Consider the following 24,797-nt stretch of genomic DNA (forward strand, 5'->3'; position numbering starts at 1 on the left):
ATGCCCCCATACAAAGCGGCTAAGTATATACCTGTGAGGTGTTTTTTGTTTTGTTTTTTTGTGTTTTTTTTGTTTGTTTTTTGTAATTTTCGTTTTTTTTTTTTTTTTAAAGCATTTGTCATCACTTTAAGTAGCAATACTAATCACTGCCCCAGTCAATTCTTAAATTTGATGGTCGTGTGTCTTTTTATCAACCTAAACCTGTAGCTAATACTGCTTGAGTCAAAAAAAGAGGTTTAACTGTTGATGATCAATCGGTTTGCGAGCCACATGAGAACCCCCTACGGTGCTACCTCTGTCATGTGAAGACCTTTACAAGCTGTTTCATCTTTAAATGTTGTAGCTTCATCATATAGACTAAAGCATGTTCTGGTATTGATCTTACCTTTTAACAGAAGATAAACTATTGGGCCAAAGCAAAACAGCATAGACACGTGGTGAGTTAGACAAAACCCTAAAAAAGGTCATGTGCTAGAATCGTCCTCTCCTATACAGTACATGTAGATGGTTTTTCTTTTATTAAAAAAAAAAAAAAATGCTTTTGTTGTGTAGCTTTGATGATGCACTTTAGTCTATGCAAACATTTTATTTTGTTTTTGTTTTTTTGTTTTGGAAGAGATTAAATTGCTTTTCTATTCAACAGATTGCCTGAAAGCTTTTAGTTACCCCATACCAGCTGAAAGTTAAGAGTCACTGTCGCCAGACCAGCTTTAACAACGTTCTGTGCATTTCACATATTTAATGCATCTAATTTACCTGTAAAAACCTCCCGTGTGTAAACTTCCAAAATGCCCTAAGACTGTGGCTGGGCACCACCATCTTGATCACATCCTTGCCAGCTCCATAATGGTATGTCTGGGGCTGAGATGTAAACAATGCAGCAGCCTGTGCATTGCACCCATGGTGCGCTGATTGCAATTGCAATGCTCTGCTGGCTTCAGTGAAAAAATTTAATAAATTCACAGGTTTTCTTTTAAATAATGCAAGTGTATTTTATTAAATTTGGTGGAATATGTCCACCAAATTTGTCCATTCATTCCTAAAATGTATATAACCCAGCCACACAGCACAGTGGGGTTAATTTACTAAAGCTGGTGCAGATCTGCTTGATCTAACTTCAGCTTGTCTAATTACGCTTTGACAATAAAACCCGGAAGCTGATTGGCTTCTTTGCAGAGCTGCACCAGATTTTGCACTCAATTTTTAGTAAACCAAACCCAGTCTGCCTAAGGACCGACTGTCTTTAAAATACTTAGGCTAGAAAAACAGTGCTGGCTGTTAATGAAAAGTGATCTGCGTTGGATTACATTTCAGTGGGTAGCTAAACGGCTTTTTTTTTTTTTTTTTTTTTTTTTTTGCTTTGCTGAATGGCAATTTAAGATGCAACTAATGTGCCGCAATGCGACGCAGGCCCCACTGACTTAAATGAGTGCGTTTGCTAGGCTCTGCCGCCTGTTAACTCAAGCTGTGCTACATTTGCTGCGGCCATGCCGAAAAACGCTGCAGGATATGAGGCAAATCTAATAAGTTTGGTGAATAATATCAGAAAACAAGACAGAATATGTAAACAAACTACCTTTTATTGGCCTTCAAAATCATCGCCGTCCTTCACAACACACTTTTGGCAATATTCATAAAGGTTCTGAAAACTGTCAGCAAAGACCTTTTTAGGAATCGACCACAGGACCACTGTTGCACGTTGTCGGATTGCTGCTATGTATGCAGAACATGCCCCTTTCACGGCGCTCTTCAGATGGGGAAAACAGAAGTCCACAGGCACCACATCAGGGGAGTACGGTGGATGATCGAGAACAGGTATGCTGCGCTGACCCAAGAATTGGCGCAAAGGTCTCATCCCTTGTGATGATGGTTTGCAGAAAGAATGGATCCTAGTCATGCATGGTGATGAAATCTACAGAGGTTTCCATCCGTTTTTGCTTTCTGTCAGTCTGTCAGCTTGTGTGCCACAAACCGGGAACAGATCTTCCACTTACCCAAATCTTTGCGGACGATGGTGCATACTGTGTTCTTGCTAATGCCCAATTCCTCTGCCATCTATCGTAGTCCGTCACCGATCTCATGCCAGCATTTGTCACACTTGCTTGATCATGTCTGGGGTTCTGCTTGTCGACAGCCGACCTGACCGTGGCTCATCCTAAGTTTCCTTCCCATCGTGAAAGCGTTTGAACAATTCGTAAACATGTTTTTCTGCTCACGGCTTCTGTCCCATACACTTGCACCAACATTTCATGCGTCTCCATCACTGATTTCCCCTATTTGTCGCAGAACTTGCTCCCTGGCCACCTGTGTGAAAGAGGCCCTCATATATTTTTTTTAATGAAAGCATACCTATAAGAATTGTGTGTGTTTTTTTTTTGGCTTTAATTCTATATGTACGTGGGAGCAGCCATATTGGCTTATTATTTTTGCAGCTCTGCTTCTTGCTCTTTGCAGGGCTGTATAGCAGTTTTTCTTTACTGCGTCTTCTTGAAACGCAAGTCTACAGGTCATTCGGCTCCTGAAAACAATGCACTTCCGATGTCGCTGGTATCTTTAAAGCACAGTTGCTGCAGATTTGTCCACTGCACATCTATGATGCACATCTTCCATTCCAACACATCCCAAAGGTGTTCTATTGGATTGAGATCTGGTGACTGTGAAGGCCACTGGAGTACAGTGAGCTCATTGTCATGTTCAGGAAACCAGTGGTGAGATGATTTGAGCTTTGTAACATGGACCATTATCCTGCTGGAAGTCATAAAGGTATGGACATGGTCAGCAGCAATACTCAGGTAGGCCATGGCATTTAAAAAAATGCTCAATTGGTACTAAGGGGGCCCAAAGTGTGCCAAGAAAATATCCCCCACACCATTACACCACCAGCATCTACCGTTGATACACAGTGCATTTGTAAAGTATTCACAGCGCTTCACTTTTTCCACTTTTTGTTAAGTTACAGCCTTATTCCAAAATGGATTAAATTCATTATTTTCCTCAAAATTCTACAAACAATTCCCCATAATGACAACGCGAAACAAGTTTGTTTGAATCTTTGCCAATTTATTAACCACCTCGCGCCCGCCCTATAGCCGAATGACGGCCGTAGAGCAGGCGCGTTCGTCCGGGTGGCCGTCCCTGGACGTCCTATTGTTTACTTCCGCAATGCGCGCCGCTGCGGGCGCGCATCGCGGAAGTTCTGTGTTCGCCGTGTCCCCCGGGGACAGGCAAACACAGATCGCTGTAAACGGCCAATCACAGCGGCCGTTTACAGCGTGATCGGCGTGTCCAATGGGAGATGATCTCATATGTAAACATATGAGATCATCTCTCAGCGCCGCTCTCCCTCCTCACACAGAGAGTGAGAGGGGAGAGATGAACGGCTGCAGCGGCAGCCGTTCTGCTTAGCTTTGTGGAAAAAAAAAAAAAAAAAGTAAAAAAAAAAGTGCAATCTTCCCCCAGCAGTGCCATCCATCCTCCCCCAGCAGTGCCATCCGTCCTGCCCCAGTGCCACCCGTTGTCAGTGCCACCATTTGTCATCAGTGCCACGTGTCATCAGTGCCACATAGTGCCATCTGTCATCAGTGCCACGTGTCAGTGCCATTTGTCATCAGTGCCACCTGTCAGTGTCACGTGCCATCTGTTGTCAGTGTCACGTGTCATCAATGCCACTTATCAGTGCCATCTGTCATCAGTGTCACGCATCATCGGTGCCATGTATTAGTGCCATCTGTCTTCAGTGCCACGTATTAGTGCCACGTGTCTTCAGTGCCACGTGTCATCATTGCCATGTATCAGTGCCATCTGTCATCAGTGTCACGTGTCATTGTCCTGGTGCTTCAAAAGTGTAATAAATAGTCAACAAGTTAGATGTGTAATTTATGTTCCTAGAACACATGATGGCGCTACCTGCATGTTGGGCCTCTCTATGTGGCCAGGCTGTGAAAAAGTCCCACACATGTGGTATTGTAATACTCAGGAGGAGTAGCAGAATTTTTTGGGGGGTGTCATTTGTGGTATACACATGCCATGTGAGAGAAATAACCTATTACAATAACAAATTTGTGGAGAAAAAAAAAATATGAAAAACCTTAATTTTACAAAGAATTGTGGGAAAAAAAATGACAACATCAAAAAGCTCACCATGCCTCTTACTAAATACCTTGGAATGTCTACTTTCCAAAAAGGGGTCATTTGGGGGGTATTTGTACTTTCCTGACTTGTTCGGGTCACAAGAAGCGAGATAGACCACCAGTACATCAGGTGTGATCAATTTTGTGCGATTCGCACCACAGCTTGTAGACTCTCTAACTTTCACAAAGACCAAATAATATCCACTAATTTGGGTTATTTTTACCAAAGATATGTAGCAGTATAAATTGTGGCCAAAATTTATGAAGAAAAATTAATAATTTGCATAATTCTGTCACAGAAACAAAGAAATATGCGTTTTTTTTCAAAATGTTCGGTGTTTTTTCATTTATAGCGCAAAAAATAAAAACCCCAGAGGTGATCAAATACCACCAAAAGAAAGCTCTATTTGTGGGAAAAAAGGACAAAAAATTCACAGTGTTGCATGACTGAGTAATTGTCATTCAAAGTGTGAGAGCACCGAAAGCTGAAAATTGGTCTGGGCAGAAGGGTGTTTAAGTGCCCAGTAAGCAAGTGGTTAAAAATAAAAAAATGAAAACATAACATGTACATAAGTATTTACAGCCTTTGCCATGATGCTCAAAATTTAGCTCAGGTGCATCCTGTTTCCATTGATCATCCTTTTAGATGTTTCTACAACTTGATTGGAGTCCACCTGTGGTAAATTGAGTTGATGGGACATGCTTTGTAAAGGCACTCACCTGTCTGTATAAGGTCCCAAGTTATAACCGTGCATGTCATAGCACAAACCAAGCCATGACGTCCAAGGAATTGTCCATAGACCGTCAAGACAGGATTGAATTGGCACAGATCTGGTGGAAGGTACAGAAAGATTTCTGCAGCATTGACGGTCCAAATAAGCACAATGGCCTCCATGATCTGTAAATGGAAGAAGTTTGGAACCACCAGCACTAGGGTTACCACCTCATTCTTTTAAACCCCAACACATAAAAATTACACAGGTTCTGTGGCTGATTACATGGTAAATAAATTCAGTTGGTGCCCCTATCTGCATTAAATTACCCTCAGAACCTGTGTAATTTATTTGTATTAGGGTTTAAAGGGATAAGGGGGCAACCCTAACCAGGACTTTTCCTAGCGTGAGCCGCCTGGCCAAACCTGAGCGATCGGCAGAGAAGGGCCTTAGTCATGGAGGTGACCAAGAACCCGATGGTCACTCTGACAGAACTCGAGCATTTCTCTGCGGAGAGAGAACCTTCCAGAAGAACAACCATCTCTGCAGCACTCCAACAATCAGGCCTGTATGTTAGGGTGGCCAGACAGAAGCCACTCCTCAGTAAAATGCATATGGCAGTCCACCTGAAGTTTGGCAAAAGGTGCCTGAAGGATTCTCAGACCATGAGAAAGACTTTGGCCTGAATGGCAAGCATTGCGTCTGGAGGAAACCAGGCACCTCTGATCACCTGGCCAGTCTGATCCCTACAGTGAAGCATGGTAGTGGCAGCATCCTGCTGTGGGGATGCTTTTCAGCGGCAGGAGCTGGGAGAATAGTCAGGATCGAGGGAAAGATGAATGCAGCAATGTACAGAGACATCCTTGATAAAAAACTGCTTCAGAGCGCTCTGTACCTCAGACTGGGGTGAAGGTTCATCTTCCAACAGGACAACGACCCTAAGCACACAGCCAAGATAACAAAGGAGAGGCTACGGGACAATTCTGTGAATGTCCTTGAGTGGCCCAGCCAGAGTCCAGACTTGAACCTGATTAAACATCTCTGGAGAGATCTTAAAATGGCTGTGCACCAACGCTCCTCATCCAACCTGATGGAGCTTGAGAGGTTCTGCAAAGACGAATGGGAAAAACTGCCCAAAAATAGGTGTGCCAAGCTTGTAACATCATACTCAAAAAGACTTAAGACTGTAAGGCCCCATTCACACCTGAGCATAGCGTTTCCAGGCAGAAAATTGCATGATTTTACCGCAATTTTGTGGCGTTTTGCAGCGTTTTTTTACCACGCTTTTGTGCAGGGCAAAAGGTTACCAATGTAAAAAGAAGAAAAACGCCCAAATCTTCCCGATTCGAGCGATAAAAAAGGGTCCAGAACTTGTTTGAGCTTCAGGCATTCGGCTTCAGGCGACATGGAGTGGAGATGTGAACCATCTCAGTTGAGAATAATAGATTTTTTTTTCCCCTCCAGCATTTTGTAGCTTCAAGCTGCAAAACGCTCAGGTGTGAATGGGGCCTAATTGGTACCAAAGGTGCTTCAACAAAGTATTGAGCAAAGGGTGTGAATACTTATGTACTGATTTTTTTTGTTTTTATTTTTAATAAATTCGATAAGATTTCAAACAAACTTCTTTCACATGGTCATTATGGGGGGCATCGTTTGTGGAATTTTGAGGAAAATAATTAACTTAATCCATTTTGGAATAAGGATGTAACATAACAAAACGTGGAAAAAGTGAAGTCCTGTGAATACTTTCTGAATACACTGTACAAGGCAGGATGGATCCATGCTTTCATGTTGTTAAGGCTAAATTCTGACCCTACCATCTGAATGTCACACATAACAAAGCAACATTTTTCCAATCTTCTATTGCCCAATTTTGGTGAGTCAAATTGTAGTTTCCTGTTAGCTGACAGGAGTGGCACTCGGTGTGGTCTTTTGCTGCTGTAGCCCATCTGCTTCAAGGTTCCATGTGTTTTGCATTCAAAGATGGTATTCTGCATACCTTGGTTGTAAAAAGTGGTTATTTTCTATTACTGTTGGCTTTCTCTCCTCTCAAACCAGTCTGCCCATTCTGACATCAACAAGGCATTTTCATCCACACAGCTGCTGCTCACTGGATATTTTCTCTTTTTCAGACTATTCTCTGTAAACCCTAGAGATGGTTGTGAGTGAAAATCCCAGTAGATCAGCAGTTTTTGAAATACTCAGATCAGCCATTCTGGCACCAACAACCACTTAAATCCCCTTTCTTCACCATTGTGATGTTCGATTTGAACTTCAGCAAGTCGTCTTCACCACATCTACTTTAGCAATTTGTGTTGCAAAAGCAAATGAACAGGTGTACCTAATAAAGTGGCCAGTGAGTGTATATGTACATGGGAGTAGCCATATTGGCTTATTACTTTTGCAGTTCTGATTTTTGGTTTGCAATACTGTGTAGCGTTTTTTTTTGTTTTTTAGGTTGAGTTCACACTGGTGTGAACAGACATCTCATTAGCACCGCATTGCTGTGTCTGTGTGATGCGATTGTGGTGCAGGACGCCTTTTCTTTTTTCTTTTTCTTTTTTTTTTTTTGGGTCTGCGCTGGAATCAGATTGCATAGGTGTTCACACCCGCGGGATCCAATTCCTGTACCATTTGACAGTTGGCACAGTGATCTGCGCACCCGTCTGGGGGTGTCCTTAACTCTCTATTGACACCCGCAGCGGTTCGCAGAGGGCAGTGTGAACTGCCTGCGAATGTCATGCGATGTGGGAACTCGCCCAGGAATCATGCTGGTTCCGGCATCGCATGTGTGTGAATTGGGACTCAGGCTGGGTTCACACTGAAGCGATGCGGGGACGCCGCAAATCCACAGCGGGTTCCCGCATCGCATGCCTCCCGGCGGCAGTTCACACTGCCCTATGCGAACTGCTGGGAGTGTCAGTGAAACGTTAATGACACCTCCAGATCAGTTCGCCTATCGCAGTGCGATCTGCAAACTCGGACATGAATCAGATTGCATGGTGTGAACACCCATGCGATCCGATTCTGCAGCGGACCAAAAAAAGGGTCCTGTGCGAGTTTGGGGTGGGTGCGATGCAAATTCAGCCATACTATCTGTATGGCTGAACTCGAATCGCACAGAGATTGGATGTGATGTGCACTGCAGTGCGGTGCGAATCACATCCGGTTCTCCTAGCCGCAGCAGTGTGAACCCAGCCTCACGGCTTCTTTTTGCAACACAAATTTTTCGGCTCCTGAAAACAATGCATTTCCAATGTGTCTGAGTTCTTGTCACAGCAATTAAGGGTCAGACACTGAATTCCTCTTGTAAGCAAATCTAGTAATCTCTTACAAACTTACTAGTACACATTTTGTTATTTATTAAAAAAAAAAAAAAAAATCATTGAACATTGAAAAAATACTGAAAATATGTGTTCAGTGAGAAAACCATATACTTTTAGTTTATTTTGTTTCATTGTGTTTGGTGATCAGATCTAGCTTTTCCTGCAGTAGAGTTCAGCGTGATTTCTGTAGTCCATGATGACAACGTAATACAGCAGTGTTATAGGAAAGCATGCAGGCCCCGTCACATGTTGGAGCCAGATGGGACTCCTCTGACATCCAGTAAATTATTATTATTATTTTTTTTTTTTTGCTGTTTTTGCTTTAGAGGAACATATTTGTTTAATTGGACAGGTGCAATTATAGCAGTCAGTGGTCAGCACTTCATGTTGTGTGGCTGTACTTGCTATCTAATTGTGTGTGGTCCTACCATATGCCCGCTACAGTTTTATTACTGTGCTTTTGCACAGATCACTGATAAAGCAGGGGCCATCTGTATGGACAAGCTTAAAGAATGTACATGTTTTCACCTTGTGCCTCTCATTTTGCACACAACAGGTTTATCAAGATGAACAATTATTATTTCATGAGATCCTTTTCTCCTCTATCTTTGACTTGCTGTCGGTGAATTATTTGGGGGGGGGGGGGATACAACTGTGCGCAATATGTTGTGTAATACTGCCATCTACTGGATGAGCAGGGGTTGACATGCATTGCGAAGTTTGTAGCTCTGTTAGCACGAGCATTTATGTAGCTCTATTAGAACAAGCATTTATTTATGAAATCTTATAAAAAAAATAAATGTGGGTCTTGTTGACATGTAACCTTCAGGAAATATAAATGTACCACATATTCAATGTAATTGTATTAAAACATCACATTCTGTGAAGAGACATTGTTTATAGGGTTCCTATGGTGGTGCACATGCAAAAAGTTAGTGGTTATAATCCTTTCCCTATACTCAGTGAAGTGACTGGACTCGGGTGATACACAGAGATGAAATAAATCCTCCTACATAAGTTCTATTTGTTCTGAAAAGGGGGGTGGAGAGCTGAAATGACACTCTGCAGAGCTCTATGAGGAGAGCTAAGAGATCTGATTGAAGGTAGGAGATACATATATACACACACACCGCACACTGGAACAAAGCTGATGCTGTCAATCAGCTGAAGGTCTCTCCCCGTCACCCTTTTTCTCCTGGTGTCAGGAAAACGTATCAGAAGTGACTCATGCTTAAGGCAGAGGAATGAAGCAGCAGAAAAAATGACACTTACATTGAAAATAACCCCAAACGTGCTAGACAGCACTTGCATAAAAACACTAATGCGGCTGTAAATGTAAATTCATAAAGTGCTCAGTCCATAATGATGTAATAGCTGTGTTCAATATTCCATAAATAAAAATGGCAGTCCAAGGAAAGTGAAGATGACACTTGTGTCTTGACACCTGAAATCAACCCTTGTCATGCTATATAACCACGTGCTTGTATAAAGCAATCCACACTCTCCAGACTGTATTGATGACCTTGTTATACAACAAGAGGAGTCAGCCACGCTTTGTCGTAATGCACGGACCAGATCATACCACTGGATGGGTGCCTGGGGTGGGCGTCCTCTCCTTGTTGACAGACAGATCAGTATTCTAATAGCTCAGATGGGTGGGACCAAAAAGAATAAGAGGAGGGATCCTCTCATAATGTGTAAAACCGCAAATTGGTAAAAAAACAATCACATTCAGAGGCTGATGCCAGAAAAATATACAAATTGGTGTATACCCGATCTGCCCAGGCTCTTAGGAAGCCACCTAACAATTCACAAGTGTTCCACCTGGAGTGGAAATGATGCAGCGGGAGCTCCACTTATTGCGTTTTGTCATCATGTGAGGTCCTCAGAAGCAGAAACTACACGTAGTGCTCTTAATTGAGACAATTGCACACTATAGAGAGATATGCTTTGTTCATATTTCATGTCTGAGGTTTACAACCACTTTATCAGCATGGACAGGTCTGAATCGGGAATACAAAAGTCTTTCTCTCATCAACCAATATGATTTCAGTTTTATGGATTTAGTCATGCAGTGGTGGCAAGGGCCCAGATAATCTTGTATCTTAAAATGGGGAGGGAGATCAGCTAATTTGTATATTGGCAAAGAAAGGAGAAAAAGAGGGGGGGCAAACAGCCTCATAGCATGGTAACACCTTTGTTGAGACATAAGTAAAAGCAAGTAAAAGTAATTCATTCACAAAGAGAGGAGGAAGGGCAAGCGTGGTAAATGCAGCAAGTCTGTAACCAAAGCGCCGGAGGTGGAATGGGCGGTTTACTTGCTTTGTACTATGCGTTTGTGGAGCATCATAGTTCTACCATTTTTAGCAGACTGTCGACCTAACCATTGTAAAACGTTAAGATGGAGCTTTTGATGAGGAAAAGTTGCTGAAGATGAACGTATGGCATTCAGGATTTATTTATTTATTTTTCAGGCTTTCCAAACTATACATAAACACTTGACAGTGGAAGAACTTTTTGGAACTTCAATGGCAAAAGATCCACCAGTGCTTGCCTACCCTAACCTTGAAGTTGGAGAGCCCTTCCTAGCAGATTTAGGTGAACACAATACTATCCTACAGCCAAAGACCATCCAGCCAGTGGTGGTGAAAGCGGAACCAAGAAGTTTTAATTGTAGTGCTAGTGATTTTAGTCACCCAGATTGCCTTCAACCATCATTCATTTCTAAAGGACAAGTAGCTCCAGTGGACTCCCAAAAAGTTAGTACATTTCCTGTATGTATTAGTCCCAATCTTGGCTCATCATCTGAAGTCCTGAGCACCTCTGTTTCACATGGACCCAGTATTGCACAAGTTAACCGAATGTCCCCCCTTATAAGCCAATTGGTATCGGACGTTATCAGCGCTCCCCATAGTCAGCCCCTCATTCCACCTTTAGTGCCGATCCGTAGTAGTAGCTTCTCCAGTTCATCTCACCCCAGCATGGATCTTCTACACAAGTTAAAACTGACTCCACAGGCTGACTCTTTACAGTCTCAGCCCAACAGCAAGACTGCCATAGCTCCCAAGTTCTCCAGTACAAGTGCAAGTCAGCTGGCAACACCTGAGAGTTTCAAAGAAAACTCCCTGAAAGCATTGTCGTCTGGACCTCTGTTGATACCTTCACTTCAGGTACTTTTTGTTGTCTTTCTCCATAGCTTATGTAAATGATGCACATGGGAAATGTGAAATAACTAGCAGCAGTTCTGTAGATTGCTATAATAACATTGTCTACACTTGCTCCTTCAATGAAAGCGAACTAAGGTTTGTGTGGTGCTAGCTATGGCATTCTTGTAGGACGTTGGCACTGGATGGGGGAGAGAACACAAATGAGCGGAAGTTACACTTTTGGGTGGAACTCCGCTTTAAGGCGGCTTTGAGGTTTTTAGTGCCAAGAAGAGTTTAAAGTACAACTAAAGACAAAACCTTTTTTAGTTTTTGTATAGAGTGGAGAGGGATTAGAACACCTGTCAGCTTTTATTACAGTCCGTGCCCCCATTAGGGAAATTCACCCTATCTATTAGAGGGGAAATCTTCCAATGGGGACAATAGTTCTGGTGACCTGGGGTCCCCCAAGGGATTTCCTTAATTTGCAAAAATTTCCTTTCACTTCTTGTTTTGATTATGGGACAGGAAGTGAAGAGAACAATCAGAAGTTCTACAGGTATAGACATTAAAAAAAACATTGAAGTCTTCTCTCAATCCAGTGCTGTGCCCGGCTGCAAGTCTTCTCCATTCTCTTCCTGGTCTCATGAGCTTTGCTGATAGCAGCAGGAGCCATTGGCGCCTGCTGCTGTCAATCAAATCCAGTGAGGAGGGAGTGGGGGCAGGGCTGCTGTGGTGCACTATGTGTGTGTGTCTGTCTATGGAGACGGAGCCCATCTCAGGAGCGAGCCTACACGTCTGCTTCCATATAAAGCAGCTTTCTGTGGCGACAAACACTGAAGAGTAGGTTTGAGGATGATCTGTGCAATACCATTGCACAGAGCAGGTAAGTGTGTACCATTTTTATCATTTTAAAAAGAGAAAAAAAATACTTGGCAATCACTTTATTGCAGGGAGTCAGAGCAGCACCCTGATCATGACTGCTGTGATTGGCTTTCACAGCAGTCATTTGATCAGGAGCCTGTTTTACTGGTTCCCATTTAGAAGCTGTGACACCACAGTCAATGCTTTTGCGAGTGCAATCCCCACACACAACCTCAGACTTCCATAAACACACCTATTGTTTAGACCTACCTGAACTTGGATCACAATAATGGCAGTTGTAAGAGAACTGACAATCGTCACCATCATCATCACCACTATATTTCTTTGGGAATCTGACCAAAAAAATGACAAGTTTTCCCCCTTCCTTCCTTAGCATGTGTATAATATGTCTGTTTTGTCTGGTGGATTATTTTATAGATGGGATTACTTGCCTTACTCCAGTCCCACAGCAGCCAGCCTTCGATCCTCCACTCTCCAGCATTAAATTGTGGCCAGGCCCTCTACATCATCATGTACAATGTAGGACCAGTGGTAGCTGCTGGTTCTCCATTGTGTATGATGAGGAAATGACAAGACTGTTGGAGACTAGCAATAAAAGCAGCTTCAGGGGACTTGTCCTCACCTGACCTGTCCGGAAAAACTGCAGAACGGTACATCTTCCGTCTGATAAATCATCACCTGAGAAAATGAGCATTATATTCTGCATCTGCTAGGTGTTGTATACTTAGTTTTATTGGCAAGCGCAAAGTTCTGCTTCAAATAAGACATTTAACAGTGTTCATAAGTCAAGTTACTGCTTAGCGTGAATGATTCAGGTGTACACCGTATAGTCCTTTATAATCTCACTTTATCTTTTCTTTTTTCTATAGAATGCTCATGAAAAGAGGGAACCTGAATCATTTGCCCAGCCTTTGGGTGTATCTAAGGTGGTAGCTGTAAGTAATGTATTCAAACTGATAACAAAGCTTGAGCATTGGCACTGATGCCAACTGTTCTGCATGCTGCTGGCAAGCATTGAACATTGGCTTTGTAATGAAAAAGAGATAACATTGAGCCTACAGGGAATAATCAGCTCTATAAATGCAGAGCAAGTCCAGGAATAGAAGAACGGCTCGTACAGATATAGACAATGATCTGATATTTCAGTGTGAAGTTCTCGCTTCTACAAAATATATTTTTTATTCTGTATTTCCTTTGATGGATGGTTGTTAATCTTAGAAGATGAAAAAATACTTTTACGTCCTTCTAGTCAAACATCAGTTGAGTGTCTTAATATACAGAAGCAGTTATTTAAATATTTATGAAATCCTATTTGGTGAGCAGCTTCTTGTTGATTTAGGCTCGGCAAACATTAGTAGAATTTTGTATGAAAATTTTTATTTTAGGAACGTTTTGATATATTTTTTAAATGGTTGCTTAGTTTGCTTTTGACCAGTGATGAAAGAGTTTGAAGTAGGATGCAGTTTTTTTTTCTTCAACTAAAGAAATTAACTTTTATTCAGGAAAAATTCCACAAAAAATCATACATATTGCAATCTATTTAACCACTTCAGCTTCAGAAGATTTTACCCCCTTAATGAAATGACCACAGCGTTTTTTTGCGATACGGCACTGTGTCGCTTTAACTGACAATTCCGCGGTTGTGCAACTCTGTACCCAAAACAAAATTGACATCCTTTTTTTTCCCCCCCACAAATAGAGCTTTCTTTTGGTGGTATTTGATCACCTCTGCAGTTTTTATACTATAAACAAAAATGTCTGACAATTTTGAAAAAAAAAAGATATTTTTTTTTACTTTATGCTATAATATATATCCCCCAAAAAAATCGCAATAAGTGTATATTGATTGGTTTGTGCAAAAGTTATAGCATCTACAAAATAGGGGACAGATTTATGGCCTTTTATCATGTGTTTTTTTTTTATTAGCAATGGCGGTGATCTGCGATTTTTATCGGGACTGCTACACTTTGCTGGCCTACTGATCGGACACTTTTGACACTATTTTGGGACCGTTGACATTTATACAGTGATCAGCGCTAAAAATAGCCACTGATTACTTTATAAAAGTCACTGGCAGGGAAGGGGTTAAGCACTTGGGAGCGATCAAGGGGTTAAGTGTGTTCCCTCAGCGTGTTCTAACTGTAGGGGGAATGGGCTACCACTGATATGACAGATCACTGTTCCCGATGACAAGGAACAGAATCTGTCATGTTACTACGCAGAACAGGGAAATGCCTTGTTTAGGCATTTCCTCGCTCTGCTTCTCCTCGCCGCGATCGCGGGCCGGCGGGGAACATGGAGTCTGCAGGACCCATAAGCAAACTCCGATGGCACGTACCAGCTATCCTGCTTTTGCAGGCTGACATACAGGTATGTCAGTTTGCACAGGATTGCCATTCTGCTGACGTATATCGGCATGAGCCAGTCGGCAATCTGTTAATATGTCTAAGGGCTCATTCAGACGGCAGATTAGTGTTGTCCTCCCGCAGAGCTGCTGACAGAGGCTCTGCGTTCAGATTAATGCCCCCCGTTCCTGCCCACATGTTAAATTTGACATGCGATTGTGTCCGTATCATTGCCTGTGCATCCATTTCTATAGGCTAACTTCGTGCACACATGTAGGCAGGTGCAGTCTATTTTATCCACTGTAGGTGGTGCTCATCCACAGAAGCATTGCAATTGGAGGACAAGTCAAGAGGAACATGGTTCTTCTAAGGTTTCCTGGCTCAATGGGGGAGCTATCCGATTTGGATGCTTCCACCACATGTAACTTTGGCAGCCATCTTGGGTCAGGCCGAGCCTATTTTAAGGTCCTGGCTCCCAGGCTTGGCAAGCATTTCACTGTGGGTAGTTTAGGGGAGCGGTCACCTGTCTGACAGGAACAGTGATTAGCGGTAGGAAGATGTTCCAGATGTGTAGGGAAAGGATAAGGACACTCCATCCTTCTTGGAAACCTCCCCATTTGGGTGCCTGACTGGCCAGGCCACATTCCACCACTCAAGATAGACGCTGTTAGCACATCTGAGACCTGCTCTGCTACACACTGCTGTTGCGTTCCCAGTCAGCGCCTTCCCACCAGGTTTGTTGTGAACTACTAAACATTAACGTTAAAACAAGTTCTGTTATCCGCAACTGGACTCTTGAGTGTTTACTGCGGCTGCACCTACACACACACACACACACACACACACACACCTACACACACACACCTACACACACACACCTACACACACACACCTACACACACACACCTACACACACACACCTACACACACACACACACCTGCCAGCGGCTCTGCACAGAGGACGGCACTAATCGGCTGTCAGACTGAGACCTAAGCTTTTATTTAAAAAGAGGGTCTGGATGAAATTTTAAGGGCATTTAAACAAAATTGGTTGACTCAATGATGTCAAACAATTGTTTTAGAATGTTTAAATGAGAATTGTGGTAGAAATGTTCGTACAAAATTCTACTAGTGTATGGTCAGCTTTAGGATCGTTATTCCTTCCTATACTATCTGCAATATTGGGAAAGAATGTGAGGGGGAGGGGGTTGTTGTAGTGAAAAGCCAAATACAATTTCTTTTTCTATTGATGATCTGGAAAAGATGCTGGCGGTATTGTATTTTATTTGCTTTTGGCTTTTACAAATGTGCGTTAAAAATGCATATTTTCTCAAACGTGTTTTTTAGCCATTTTTCTAAGGCTTTTTAATTAAAATATTATATTTATCTTTTGTTTTTAGGCTCCCCAGTATGCTGCACATACAAGTACTGAAGCCACATCTGTCCTGTGGTCTCCCAGTGTATTCCAGCAACCTCCTCCTAAGCACACTGGTCAGGCAGATCGGACAGGGACTCCACCCCTGATGCATCACAGTGTAGACCGCACGAGAGCCGGCCCTGCCCTTAGCCGTGCTCAGCTCCAGGAAACCCTTCTACACCTTTTGAAGGTAAAACGGGACTTATGTAAAGCCAAACCTTTCATAGTTTTTGATAGAGTAGGGATGGATAAGAACACCTGTCAACTTTGTATTGCTGTGCACTGGTTAGATTTACCCTCTCTAGTTGTCCTGGTATAGTCATCACCAGAACCGAAAGTGATGGGAAATCCATAATGGCACCAGAAAAAGTAGGGGCAAATTTCACAGTAGGTACACCCGTTTTAAAATGTTAATTTTCCTCACTTTTTTTTTTTTTTTAAAGATATGTTTGAGTTTCATAGTTTCACACAAAAAAAAGAGAGAAAAAAAAAAAACACTTTGAGCTGTTTCCCAATTCTTCGCAAAACATAGAATAGTAATTTAGATGATGCAGCAAATATCGTGAGTCAGATGAAACCGTAGATCATAATAAAAAGTATGGAGTTACAGTCAGTGTCTTTGGAGTAACAGAGGCAAGAGTAAGTGAAGAGTTAGAAAGCCAGCGGTCTCAAACAGCATCAAACAGATGGGGCTTCTTTCAAAGCTCATAGGTGATTTTATAAAGTGAGAATTAAACTGTAGCCACATGGATATAGTAGGGACAGTGATACCCTTCCATGTGAGTAGGATGGCCTTTTTAGCATAAAAGTATATTATGCGCAAAAAGCGCTTCTCATATTTGGAGACACAGTTTTTAGGATGGGAAATATTGGGCAAGCCCAGGGTCGAGGAGATGAAAATGTTGACCTCTGACCAAAAGGCCTGTAGGACTGGGTAGATCCAAAGACACTGGAGAAAGTCGGCCATTTCCCTGCAACCACTAAAGCAAAAAGCGCCTGGCCGCACGCCCATTTTATGTAGATGTAACAAGGGTAAAGTGACTATGATGGAACCGTTTAAGTTGGATAACCGTTTTCTTAGAGGATATGACGGAGGGATTTGTATGTCCCTTCAAACTCTGACCATTCCGGGTCTGTAATGTGGAGGTCGAGTGATAACCATTTCTGTTGAGCCACATTATCATTTGTGTTGCTAGTAAGAGCAGAATAATATAGGGAGATCAATTTGGTGGTGTCAGAGCTACGTAGTAGTTTTATAAAAGGGAGTGACTTCTGTAGGGTTGGAAAAGGAGCCAGATTGGGCTCTGATAGCATGGCGGAGTTGGTAATAAATTAGATGGGAGTTAAGTTGTGACACGTTCAATATTTATTTTACATGCTATGTGTAAAATATATATAGATAGATAGATATATATATATATATATATATATATATATATATATATATATATATATATATATATATATATATATCTGAGAGAGAGAGACACATAGACACAAACATACCTTTGGAGGACCACCACTGTACATTGGCGATAGTTTTGAGTTCCAGTAAGGAAGGATTCAACCATGGGAGATTTAGGTGAGGTAAATTTTTCTTGCTTTAAATTGATTTCCTCCCACTTCTGGTTGCATTTCCAGAACGAGAAGTAAAGTGAAATCCCTACAAAAGGACTGAGAACATTTGCAAAACCAGAGGTTACTTTAAAGTGGTTGTATAGGCAAATTTGTAACTTTTACCTACAGGTAAGCCTATAATAAGGCTTAGCTGTAGGTAAAAAAAAAAATCTCCTAAAACTGTATGGTTTAGGAGATTTACTACCACTTTAAGGAAAAAATTTCATGCCAAACCATCAACAGATCCACAACCTAGTTTTGACTTTATCTTCACATTTTTGAACCTGGCTTCACAATTTCACCTCTACATCCTGAGTTTTTCTATTGGTCCCTGACCCTGCCTCATAAACAATCCTGGCTTATGCTACTCTGTGGAGACAGTAGTTAAAAAAGAAAGGTGTGTGCTAAGATCAGAGCAAACAAAATTCTGTGATATAGGCAATGGACATGGTGAGTATTAAATGTCTTCTCTGCAGTTTAACCTGATTTTGAAAGCAAGATGCAAAGGGCATAGAATTCACCAATCTAGTGTAGCAATTCATTTATTTATTTTGAGATTGCGGAGCCTAAGGCCCCTTTCACACGGGACGGATCAGTAATGATCCGCCCCGTGATGATCCGCTTGCTCAGCGGGGATCGCTCCGTTGTTCCCGCTGAGCCGGCGGCGGACAGGGCGGTCTATGGGGGATCGGACGAGCGCGGACCGTCTGTCCATGTTCATCCAATCCGCTCTGCAGACGGATAGAAAAATAGGATTTTCCTCCATCTACAGAATCGGACGATAGCGGGTGTCTGCGGATGTTCATCCGCAGACACCCGTTATCCCATAGGAATGCATGTATGTCCGTATTTCATCCGCAAACGGATGGATGAAATACGGACATACAGTCCGCATGTGTGAAAGGGGCCTAACAGCCAAGAGAAGGTTAATTTGTTCACACAGTTCTCTGATATTTTCCCTGATTTATCTTTAGCACACTTATTATCCTAGTGACGACTGTTTTCAATAGTTTTATTTTAGTTTCATTTATGTGTATATTGATTTCTGGATTCCAGAATTGTTGTATAAGAGCATGAGTGAGTAGCTCATTAGTACTGGTTTCTAGATTAAAACGTAATCGCTACCGCACCCTTTTAAAGTGGTTCTAAATTCAAAACTTTTTTTTTACCTTAAAGTGGTTGTAAAGGTAAAAGGCTTTTTACCTTAATGCATTATCTGAATTAAGGTAAAAAACATTTTATGTGCAGTTCCAGTCCCCCCTAAATACTCACCTGAGCCTGATTTCATTCCAGTGCCGTGCACATCTGCAGCATCTCTTCTCCCCTCTCCCCTCTCCCCTGTCTCATAGACTAGGTTGTGAGCAGTGGAAGCCATTGGCTCCTGCTGCTGTCAGTCAAAACCTGTCAGCAGAGAGTGGGGGGGGGTGTAACCAAGCCGGGCTGTGCATCTGAATGGATGCAAAAACAGCCCAGCTTAGGATCAAGCACGTACGTATCCCCCCATAGGTAGTGGCTTCCTATGGGGGTACTTGGTGGGGAAGCGATGGTGGGGGTCCCAAAAAGAGGAGAATCGTGGCTGCTTTGTGCATAACCATTACACAGAGCAGTTAAGTATGACTTCCTTTTTTATTTTAACATGCACACACCACCTGCTGTCGGTCAGTGTGTCTCTATGGATGCTGCTACTGCAGACACTGCACTTTGTATAGTGTAACTGCCAATTGCAGCATTTCAGACACATTTAGCACTAACCCCTTCTGCTGAACATGACATTGGGGATTCCTGGACTGGATAACAGGGGATCATCTCTGAGTCACAGATAAGTGATCTTATACTATCCCCTTGTGAGTGCATTTGATCATTGATTTTCCTCTTGATTTTTGTCTTGAATTAAATGAATGGCTACATTATATAACCGTGCTCCTATGGCGCTTTTGTATTTTGCTTTTACATTAATGGTGGTGGTTGTCTTGGCTGTTTTTTGTAGAGACCTGCATGTTGTGTGTGGGGCCCTAAACTGACTTATTTATTACAGCAATACTATCCTAAAATTACTACTAAAAGTAATAAAAGCGTTGATACTTGTTTACAGTGTGCCCATGTGACTTGTGGCAAAAATACCTGCTGTAAAACAAAATGATCCAGAATTCTAATAGATATAGAGACTGATTGAGATTTAGAGATTTATTTTAATGTAGGGGTCGACGGATGTATCGGCGTGGCTGATATCCACTTTTTTGGAACAAACTTACCCATGTTACTGATATTGTTTCGAGTGGTTGTACCAGGGTGATGCCTGCATCTGCAGGTATCACCCCAGTACCATTCTTTAGAACGGACAGTCGGTTTTCTTGTAATAACAACCGATGCGGCTCAACAGCATCTTGCCCGTTATCACAAGTAGTGGGAGGGGACATCCCCCATCTTTCCCCTGCTCAGCCCGGGTCTCCCATCCCACCGAGAGGCCCGAGCGACCAGCCGGCACGTCCGCCGGCTGGCCAGGAACCCAAACAAAGCGGATTGCCTTGTTCGGGTTTCTGATCTAGTAACCCGGAAGCAAAGTCATGACATCACTTTCGGATTACTCTCATCCCAAAGGCGGCAGTTTTAAAAAGTAGAAAGTAATCAAAAATGCAATTCTTGGCGTTTTGAATACTTTTAAGTGCAGTGGAGGGGTTTTTGGTCTTTTGGACCCCAGATCCCTCCATATAAGTACCTGTCACTGCCTATTACTGTCACAAGGAATGTTTACGTTCCTTGTGACAGCAATAAAAGTGATCATAAAGAAAAAATGTGAAAGGACAGTATAAAAACAATTAAATCTATAGAATATCGGCACATGATATTGGCTATTGCCCTTAAAGGCACCTGAAAAATCGGTATCGGCCCTGAAAAAACAATATTGGTCTACCCCCTACTGTAATGATTTTTTGTGGTATGTTAAGATGCTGTAGTGTGACTTACTAATATGCTCCTGTTTTATTTTTGCTCTAGAATGACTCCAGCTTTCTCAATACAGTTCACGAAGCTTATTTACAAGTGCTTACCAAAAGTATGGACAATGTCAAACTTTAAGATAAAGAAAGCGATGGCAACTCCATTTTCACGACCACCCTACAACCAAAACAATACAAATCATCTGGTGAAAGAAGGATCATTTGATATATATGTTTATTATGTCAATTTGCATGGACTGGCTTTCTACTGGCTTTAATATAAGCAGTTCCTTTAATCTGCAGATGTATAGATTATCTCATGCCTATACTTACACTACATGGCCAGTTTAGAAATACTGGAGCAAAAACAGTAAGCTGCTACTACATCTACCATTCCTATTCCATGTTTAATTTTTGTAGATCAGGTTAGAAAATGAATTCTAACATCTGACTGGTTACAACACGGAACAATTTTATTTAGACATCGGTTTTATACATCAGTCCCAGAATAAAATTAATTTGTGTTCTTTTTTTTTTTTATATAAAATTCACCAGAAATTTCAGTTATATAGTGCCAGATGACTTTAGTATCAGAGCTTTACAGATCCTTCTTTCTTCTTTTTTTTTTTTTTTTTCTTTTATATAAACTCTTTAACAGACTTTTAGACAAATCTATAAATAGGAAAGGAAAATTATTTTAACAGGCATGGTCCAGTAAGGAATATGAAAAAAAGCATTAAGGTTAAATAACTGACATACTGGAGCACAAAAAAAAAAAAATCACTTCTATTAAAGTAAACCTGTGGCTGTAGCAAACCGTTAAAATCTTAACCTTAACACACACAAGGCCAATTATTGTTTCTGTAGAAGATCAACCCATTTTGAGGGATCCTTGGGTGATCGTTGGAGAAGTAGACCCCATATACACCTGTAGCCAACCACAACTTCAATGGGAACAGTTGATTTAAATGTTTGTTAGAGCCACGGCTCCACTTTATTTGGGATAGAGTGAGCAAAAATTAGAACCCCCTACCAATTTACGGCTCCCTTACGCCAATTTAAGGGAGATTAAGCCCCTTGAACACAGCTGTACGTTGGCTGTACAGCGCCTGCATGATTGTGTACAGTGGTCCATTGAGATAAATTGGAAGATATGGCTGTACATGGTTATGTGTTGAGGGTTGTGCAAAGCATGCACTTGGACTTATACTGTAACCGCACACTATGTAGTTGAAGCATAAATCTGTGCCTGGGGCATAACCACTTACAGCTTCATCTTCTAACTTATTTCGGTGGAAGGCTGTATGCTGCAGCAGCAGGTCCCGGGGAAGTGATTATGCATGGCCATGTGCATGAAGCCTTACCATTACTTCCTGTCCCTGAGACAAAGTGTCACCGAGGGAAAGTGTCCAAGAGGGCCATAGTCAAAATTAAAAACACTTAAAATTTGGACTAAAGAGGAAAAAAATTACCTCCAATTTGCCCTTTATTTCATTGTGTCCAACTAAAGATCCTGCCTCACTTCCTTTCTGGGTGGTTAGGCTTTGGGGAGAAACCTCCACAAGGAGCCATCTGATGACTAAATACTCGATGCAGATTCAAATCCTTCCCTACCTGATCAAAAACTGAGAGAGAAAAAAATAAGTTTTGTCTGGAGTTAAAGGAAACCTTTTCTTTTTTATTTTATTTTAAGAATCTCCCTTATTCTGTTCTTAAAATCCCAAACCATCCTATTTTTTATAAAAGGCTTGATTCCCATCCCCCCCTCGCTTTAAAGTAATTTGATTTTAAAAATTTTAATTATTGGCTTTAAAATGATTATATTTCAGCCAGATTGCAACTGCAGATTTAATAAAAAAAATAAAGAATCTAGTTTTGGGCAGCACCTTTAGTTCTATGTCCCTTCGCTGTCTTAGTAGCCTTACAAATAGCACAGTTCAATAGTTAAGCTGTGTATTAGGAGCATAAAATGGAGTCACCCCGCTCAGATACCTGCTATAAGTGCAGCACTAGCTATTGTGGTAACAGTCGCTGGGTGAGCTAGCCTATGGACTATTGATTATTTAGCATTTCACCATTTGACAACCAACGATCAGCTAAAAATGAAAGAATCAGTTTGCTCCCTGGTGGATCACTGGAATTTGATCTTGAAGTACATTATCATTCTGGCAGCTGGACTGCTTGCTGCTCATTTCCTTTTTTGGTGCTTTTGCCATAAGTCACATCATTCTGGCAGTGAAGGAGGCGCAGTATGCAATTTTTTCACATAGTGTTGCCCTGAATGGGAAATGTGACAGCGTCCCTTTGAAAGGGTCAGCCAACCAAAAATAGATATTTTAGTTTTAGGTGTAACCTGCAAGGATTAGGTCACCATATGGCTTTAGATTTCTTGAAGACTCCATCAGTGGCCAACGTTTTTGTCTACTGGGAGGTGTTGGTAGTTTCCATCCTTGTCTAAGCATTCCCACTTCTCACTAATTATTCTCCATACTAATAAATTACAGATTGATCAAGGAGAGCCAGGTCTTGTCATGGTCGTAGAAGGTGTGCAGAGACATGACAACAGAAGTTCCTGAGAAACATGATAAACACAAGGGCTTTGTTTCTCCAGGAGACATGTATTTGCCTATTGAAAAATGAGTTTTGGGTGGATTGACCTTTAAAGTTGCACTAAATAAAACTAACCATCTTTGTGTCCCATGGCAAGCTTGCCCAAACACAAACCAAGTACAGTCTCTATGCAGTCCAATTACAAGTGTGCACAGATCCTTGTTGAATCTATCAGTGTTTAATGAGCAAAGAACCTGTTTAGTACAGTAAACTATATCCATCTGCATCTTAGAAGGAACATTATAACGAATGATCATTTCTGATTGGTTCCTGATGTTTACTGTTTGGTCTCTGTACTATTTTATTAGGTAGGTCAAGTTAAAGAAAACTCCAGGCAAACCACTGAATGCACAGTTTAGGCATATACAGTATATGCAAACTGTCTTACCTGCCAAAGATTTGTAATTCAGTTTAGCCAATCTTGTTATACAGACACTGCTCCCAGACAGCATTAGAAGGTTCTGGACCCCCACTGCAGTTATGTAGTAGTGTTTAGTCCAGGATCAAATATGCATACAAGTAGTAGTCACATGTATTAATACTTTATTATTATTATTATTTTGGACTTGAATACCTGTGTTTTTAGTAGCTGCCTGGAGTTTAGCTTTAATAAGGGAATACGCAGCTGTTAAATGCACCTCCTGCTTATATGTCCGAAAACGTGTTGCTGTACCCAGGGGAATCTGCAATATTTCAGCCAGAACTACCTGAAGTTGGTGATCTGTTGAAATAGTCTATGGTTCTATTTTTTGTAAATAATGCACTATAAGGCCCTATACACACTGGGTGTTTATCCGGAGCTGGACAGTGTACTAAGTGCTATTAATGCTTATGGCAGTATGGGCCCAGGGATGAATGCCCTTAATGCAAGAAGTCTGTGTTCTGGGCATATGCCCCTGGCCACAAACTGCTGCAAACCATAGTAGCACTCCATGCACCATCCAGCTGCAGCAGCTGTGAGCCTCTCATAGACTGTTACAGGCTGCCGACAGCAGGGCTGTACTGTGCACCTGTAGCTTCTGTCTGCACCTAAATGCCCAGCATGCACAGGGTCTAAAATGAGCTGTTGCTATACCAAAGTATTATACGCAAAGAATTTGGCAGAAAATATAAATGTTAACAGCACGGTCTGTCTAAAATATGGTAAGCAAGCAATATTTAATTATTATTTCTTGTGTCCGTAAAAAGCCAAATTCTTATTTTTATGTTACTGAAACTTATTTTAAGTGCCATGCTGATATTGCGTCAAAATTTGAAGTTTTAGTTTTTGTGTACATTTGTGTGTAAATAAAAAGGCACATTTGGTTGGGAAATGGGGAAGTGTTTGAGTATCATTTATTTACTAAAGCCTTGAAGGACTAAAGGCATGTTCCACCTTTTTATAAAAACATTAGGAAATGCACCCATAATGAACAAATCTGCATTTATAAAAATGTTTGATTGGAGCCTGCAACGCATTGCATCCACGATCAGTGCATCATGGGTACAATGTTCAGACTCCTGCTGACTATTACCCCAGCCCCAGGTCTGGTCTTTGAACTGGAGAAAGTAGACAGTGGACTACAAGTGCGGTCATGTCACAGCACACGCGCTTCTTTGTGAACTATAAATCCCTCTGTTGCAGTGGCAGATGAGACTGGTACATGCTGAGTTTTTTTCTTCGTTCACCCCGCTT

At 41.7% G+C, this 24,797-nt stretch overlaps 1 protein-coding gene across 1 annotated transcript in view; it reads left to right on the forward strand.

The window, feature by feature from the left end:
- The window catches only part of DCP1A (decapping mRNA 1A), a 108,643-nt gene extending 84,201 nt beyond the window's left edge, over positions 1 to 24,442 (forward strand). The window contains exons 7-10 of the mRNA XM_077452079.1: positions 10,644 to 11,339; positions 13,067 to 13,132; positions 15,943 to 16,149; positions 20,571 to 24,442. Of these exons, the coding sequence (XP_077308205.1) occupies positions 10,644 to 11,339; positions 13,067 to 13,132; positions 15,943 to 16,149; positions 20,571 to 20,651 (1,050 nt within the window). The 3' untranslated portion in view covers positions 20,652 to 24,442. The remainder of the gene's footprint in view (positions 1 to 10,643; positions 11,340 to 13,066; positions 13,133 to 15,942; positions 16,150 to 20,570) is intronic.
- The last annotated feature ends 355 nt before the right edge of the window (positions 24,443 to 24,797 follow it).

The sequence above is a fragment of the Lithobates pipiens genome, unplaced genomic scaffold (genome assembly GCF_037356315.1).
Source record: "Lithobates pipiens isolate NorthernLeopardFrog02 unplaced genomic scaffold, aLitPip1_a1.2 Scaffold_23, whole genome shotgun sequence".
NCBI classification, from domain to species: Eukaryota; Metazoa; Chordata; class Amphibia; order Anura; family Ranidae; genus Lithobates; species Lithobates pipiens.